General features: G+C 50.8%; 1 protein-coding gene across 1 annotated transcript in view; it reads left to right on the top strand.

Moving 5' to 3' along the window:
- The first annotated feature begins 1,379 nt into the window (after positions 1 to 1,379).
- Positions 1,380 to 5,603, top strand: part of LOC123968646 (gonadotropin-releasing hormone II receptor-like) — a 6,584-nt gene continuing 2,360 nt past the window's right edge. The window contains exons 1-2 of the mRNA XM_046045511.1: positions 1,380 to 1,578; positions 3,607 to 4,138. Coding sequence (XP_045901467.1) covers positions 3,608 to 4,138 — 531 coding nt within the window. The 5' untranslated portion in view covers positions 1,380 to 1,578; position 3,607. The remainder of the gene's footprint in view (positions 1,579 to 3,606; positions 4,139 to 5,603) is intronic.

The following is a 5,603-nucleotide window of genomic DNA, read 5'->3' as shown; positions in this document are numbered from 1 at the left end:
CTCCAAACCCCCCAGCTCCAGACCCCACAGATCCAGACCCCGCAGCTCAAGACCCCACAGATCCAGACCTACAGCTCAAGACCCCACAGCTCCAGACCTACAGCTCAACACCCCACAGATCTAGACCTACAGCTCAACACCCCACAGATCCAGACCTACAGCTCAACACCCTACAGATCCAGACCTACAGCTCAATACCCCACAGATCCAGACCTACAGCTTAATACCCCACAAATCCAGACCCTATACCTCCAGGCCCACAGCTCAAGACCCCACAGATCCAGACCTACAGCTCAAGATCCCACAGATCCAGACCCCGCAGCTCAAGACCCCACAGATCCAGACCTACAGCTTAATATCCCACAAATCCAGCCCCCACAGATCCAGACCCCGCAGCTCAAGACCCCACAGATCCAGACCTACAGCTTAATACCCCACAAATCCAGACCCCACAGATCCAGACCTACAGCTCAAGACCCCACAGATTCAGACCCCGCAGCTCAAGAACCCACAGCTCAAGACCCACAACTCAATACCGCACAGCTCCAGACCCCACAGCTCCAGATCCCACAGCTCCAGACCCCACAGCTCCAGACCCCACAGCTCCAGACCCCACAACTCAATACCCCACAGCTCCAGACCCCACAGCTCCAGATCCCACAGCTCCAGATCCCACAGCTCCAGATCCCACAGCTCCAGACCCACAGTTCCAGACCCCACAGATCCAGACCCCACAGATCCAGACCCGAGAGATCCAGGTCTCTGATGAGTCAGATCGTTCAGAACTGAACTAAAAGGTTCCTCTTCAGTATTTGGATCTTAGATTTATGTTTCTGTTGTTTAACCAGCTGCGTCCAGTCAGAGACCTGCTGTGTGTGATGAGGTAATTCATTTACTTTGATTCACAAAGACAATTCAGCCAATCAGGTGTGTGGGAGGGGGGACTTATGCCCTGCAGGTATGCAGCGAGAGAGAGGTGGAGGTTGCCAAGGTGACATGAACACACACACACACACAGATCCTGCAGCCAAAAATAACTGCAGACATCTCTGAGCTGCAACCCGACCTGCATGTGTGTCAGAATAATCAATATCACATGAACATCTGATAGATGATGCTTTCTTGTTCCAATATAAGCTTTCATAGTGTCTTAATATAAACGGTGTGTTGAAGCTGCGTGACATCTTCGTGTCTCCCAAAGCAGCAGTTTGTTTTCTGAGAGGAGCTTCAGGAAACCTGGATGCTGCACAGCTAAAAAGCTAATAAGCTAATAAGCTACAACAACTCAGATAAAACACTGTGATGTTACTGAAATGAACTGATCCGCTTTCAACATTTTAATAGCTGCAGGTTTCGTATCTTTGCTGTCAGAAAGGTGACGAGCGCAGGAGGCAGGAGGAAGTTCACTCGTTCATTACAGAAAAACAGGAAGGGTACAAACTCACAGGTAGTGCAGGAGAAGTCCAAGAAAATCCAAGGCAGCAACTCTAAACAGAAGTTAATATTCCTGCAAGGAAAAAAAACTCCAAACTTCACAGGGAACAAACACACAGACGGCAGGCAGGAGATTAAACACAGGTGAGACACATCAGGTAATAAAAGGAAGACCGTTAGCAACAATAAATATACGTCAGGTTAGACTTTCAAAATAAAAGTACTTTGGTAATGTGAAATGTTAGGTTTGGGTTAAAATACCAACATTATGTATGTCAGGTAAGATACGTACAATAAGTAACGTCACTTGTGTAACTTACGAACCTGTAAACGATCTTTAGTGAACTCAAACCTGAACAGGTGAAACAGTCTGCTCTGATTGGTTGTCAGCTGGCTCCTTGCTGGTCGTTGGCATGGTAACGCCTCAGGTCTTTAACGAGACTCTTATCTTTGATCTTTAATCAGCATGGACAGACAGGAAGTCGCCGTCACAGTAAGAGCTGATGGACTGTCGGCTGATAGATAAACACACAGATGGTCAGGTGATGCAGACGTCCAATCACAGCTAAGCAGCTGATTCTGCTTCAATCCAACAGGAACAAATGAATCCCTCAGTCTGTAAACAGTCGTGTTGCTGGTTCTCAACCTGCGGGTCTGGATCACCCAGGGGAGTCACTCAATGCATTTTAGGGGTCAGATTTACCTAGAACATAAGCACTTAAAAGCCGATCCTTCTGCTGGCCGGGCACAGCTTCACAAAGAAACACAGACCAGCCCCCAGACCGGCCCCCTGATCAGCCACCAAACCAACACCAGACCAGCACCCGGACCAACAACCAGACCTGCCCAAGACCAGCCCCCAGGCCAGCTTCCAGACCAGACCAACACCCAGACCAGCCTCCAAACCTGCACGGAGACCAGCCCAAGACCAGCCCCCAGACCAGACCAACACCCAGACCAGCCTCCAAACCAGCACAGAGACCAGCCCAAGACCAGCCCCCAGACCAGACCAACACCCAGACCAACCCCCAGACCATCACGGAGACCAGCCCTCAGATCAGCCACCGGACCAGCCCCCAGACCAACAACCAGACCAGCCCAAGACCAGCCCCCAGACCAGCCCCCAGACCAGCCCCAGACCAGCCCAATACCAGCCCCCAGACCAGTACAAAGACCAGCTTCCAGACCAACACCCAGACCAGCCCAACACCAGCCCTCAGACCAGCCACCGGACCAGTCCCAGACCAGCCACCAGACCAGACACCTGACCAGCCCCAGACCAGTACAAAGACCAGCTTCCAGACCAACACCCAGACCAGCCCAAGACCAACAACCAGACCAGCCCAACACCAGCCCTCAGACCAGCCACCGGACCAGTCCCAGACCAGCCACCAGACCAGACACCTGACCAGCCCCCAGACCAGCCCCAGACCAGCCCCAGACCAGTACAGAGACCAGCTTCCAGACCAACACCCAGACCAGCCACCAGACCAGCCCCCAGACCAGCCCCAGACCAGCACAGAGACCAGCCTCCAGACCAACTGGGAGACCAGCCCCAGACCAGCCCCCCAACCAACACCCAGAGATCCCCCAGACCAGTATCCAGCTGAACACCCAGACAGCCCCCAGACCTGCCCCTGTACCAGCCACCGGACAAGCCCCCAGACCAACACCCAGAGAGCCCCCAGACCAGCACCCAGATGAACACCAAGACGAGCCCACAGACCAGCACCAGACCAACAGCCAGACCAGCCCTCAGACCAACATCCAGACCAACACCCAGAGAGTCCCCAGACAGCCCCCAGACCTGCACCCAGATGAACACACAGACCAGCTCCAGCCCAGCCCACAGACCAGCCCCAGACCAACACAGAAACCAGCCCCCACTCCAGCACCCAGACCAGCCCCCTGCCAGACTGGAGGAGATATGTTCAGTTGTTCTGCTTCATGGTTCCCTGTTTCAGTCCGCCTTACCTACGTGTTTTGGACTTTGCACTTTGGTGACGTTTGATTCAGTTTCCCCTGCTTCCGGTCTTTGTCCTAAGCTAAGCTCACCACTTCCTGTACCTATCTCTGATTTGAAACATGGATTTACCTGAATGTTCGACTGTTCCTTTAAATGTGACCTGATGCTCAGTTTAAGTGTCCAAACAATTTTCTTCTTCTCTGCAGGATGTCACTTAACTGGTCCGCCGTGAGGTCATCATTGGCTCCACCCACCAGCACGGTAGCCCCGCCTCCTCCCAACACCTCTCAGTTTCCCCCTCTCACAGACTGGGAGGTTCCCAGTTTCACCCGGGCCGCTCAGTTCCGTGTTGGAGCCACCTTTGTCCTCTTCCTGTTCGCTGCTTGCAGTAACCTCGCCCTGTTGGCCAGCGTGTGGCGTGGCCGGCGGCTGGCTTCTCACTTGCGGCCACTGATGTTGAGCCTGGCATTGGCCGACCTGATGATGACGTTCGTGGTGATGCCTCTGGACGCAGTGTGGAACGTGACGGTGCAGTGGTACGGAGGAGACGCGCTCTGTAAGCTGCTCTGCTTCCTGAAGCTGTTCGCCATGCACGCCTCTGCCTTCATTCTTGTCGTCATCAGCCTTGACCGCCAGCACGCCATCCTGCACCCACTGGACGCCCTGACCGCGCACCGCAGGAACCGACGTATGCTGCTGCTGGCCTGGAGCCTCAGCCTGCTGCTCGCATCACCACAGGTAACACATCACTCAGGCAACACATCAAACAGGTAACACATCACTCAGGTAACACATCACGTAGGTAACACATCACTCACGTAACACATCAAACAGGTAACACATCACTCACGTAACACATCAAACAGGTAACACATCACTCAGGTAACACATCACTCTGGTAACACATCACTCTGGTAACACATCACTCTGGTAACACATCAAATAGGTAACACATCACTCAGGTAACACATCACTCTGGTAACACATCACATAGGTAACACATCACTCAGGTAACACATCACTCAGGTAACACATCACTCAGGTAACACATCACGTAGGTAACACATCACTCAGGTAACACATCACTCAGGTAACACATCACTCAGGTAACACATCACTCAGATAACACATCAAACAGGTAACACATCACTCAGGTAACACATCCCGCAGGTAACACATCAAACAGGTAACACATCACTCAGGTAACACATCACTCAGGTAACACATCACTCAGGTAACACATCAAACAGGTAACACATCACTCAGGTAACACATCACTCAGGTAACACATCACTCAGGTAACACATCACTCAGGTAACACATCAAACAGGTAACACATCACTCAGGTAACACATCAAACAGGTAACACATCACTCAGGTAACACATCACGCAGGTAACACATCAAACAGGTAACACATCACTCAGGTAACACATCACTCAGGTAACACATCACTCAGGTAACACATCAATCAGATAACACATCACGAAGGTAACACATCACGAAGGTAACACATCACGAAGGTAACACATCAAACAGGTAACACATCAAACAGGTAACACATCACTCAGGTAACACATCACTCAGGTAACACATCAGTCAGGTAACACATCACTCAGGTAACACATCACTCAGGTAACACATCACTCAGGTAACACATCACTCAGGTAACACATCACTCAGGTAACACATCACTCAGGTAACACATCAAACAGGTAACACATCACTCAGGTAACACATCACTCAGGTAACACATCAAACAGGTAACCCATCAAACAGGTAACCCATCAAACAGGTAACACATCACTCAGGTAACACATCACTCAGGTAACACATCACGCAGGTAACACATCACTCAGGTAACACATCAAACAGGTAACCCATCAAACAGGTAACACATCACTCAGGTAACACATCAAAAAGGTAACACATCACGAAGGTAACACATCACTCAGGTAACACATCAAACAGGTAACACATCACGAAGGTTAACACATCACTCAGGTAACAAATCAAAGAGGTAACACATCACGCAGGTAACACATCACTCAGGTAACAAATCAAAGAGGTAACACATCACGCAGGTAACATATCACTCAGGTAACACATCAAACAGGTAACACATCACTCAGGTAACACATCACTCAGGTAACACATCAAACAGGTAACCCATCAAACAGGTAACACATCACTCAGGTAACACA

This window comes from Micropterus dolomieu, linkage group LG03, assembly GCF_021292245.1.
Source record: "Micropterus dolomieu isolate WLL.071019.BEF.003 ecotype Adirondacks linkage group LG03, ASM2129224v1, whole genome shotgun sequence".
In the NCBI taxonomy this organism is placed as follows: Eukaryota; Metazoa; Chordata; class Actinopteri; order Centrarchiformes; family Centrarchidae; genus Micropterus; species Micropterus dolomieu.
This window is presented reverse-complemented; position numbering and strand designations above follow the sequence as displayed.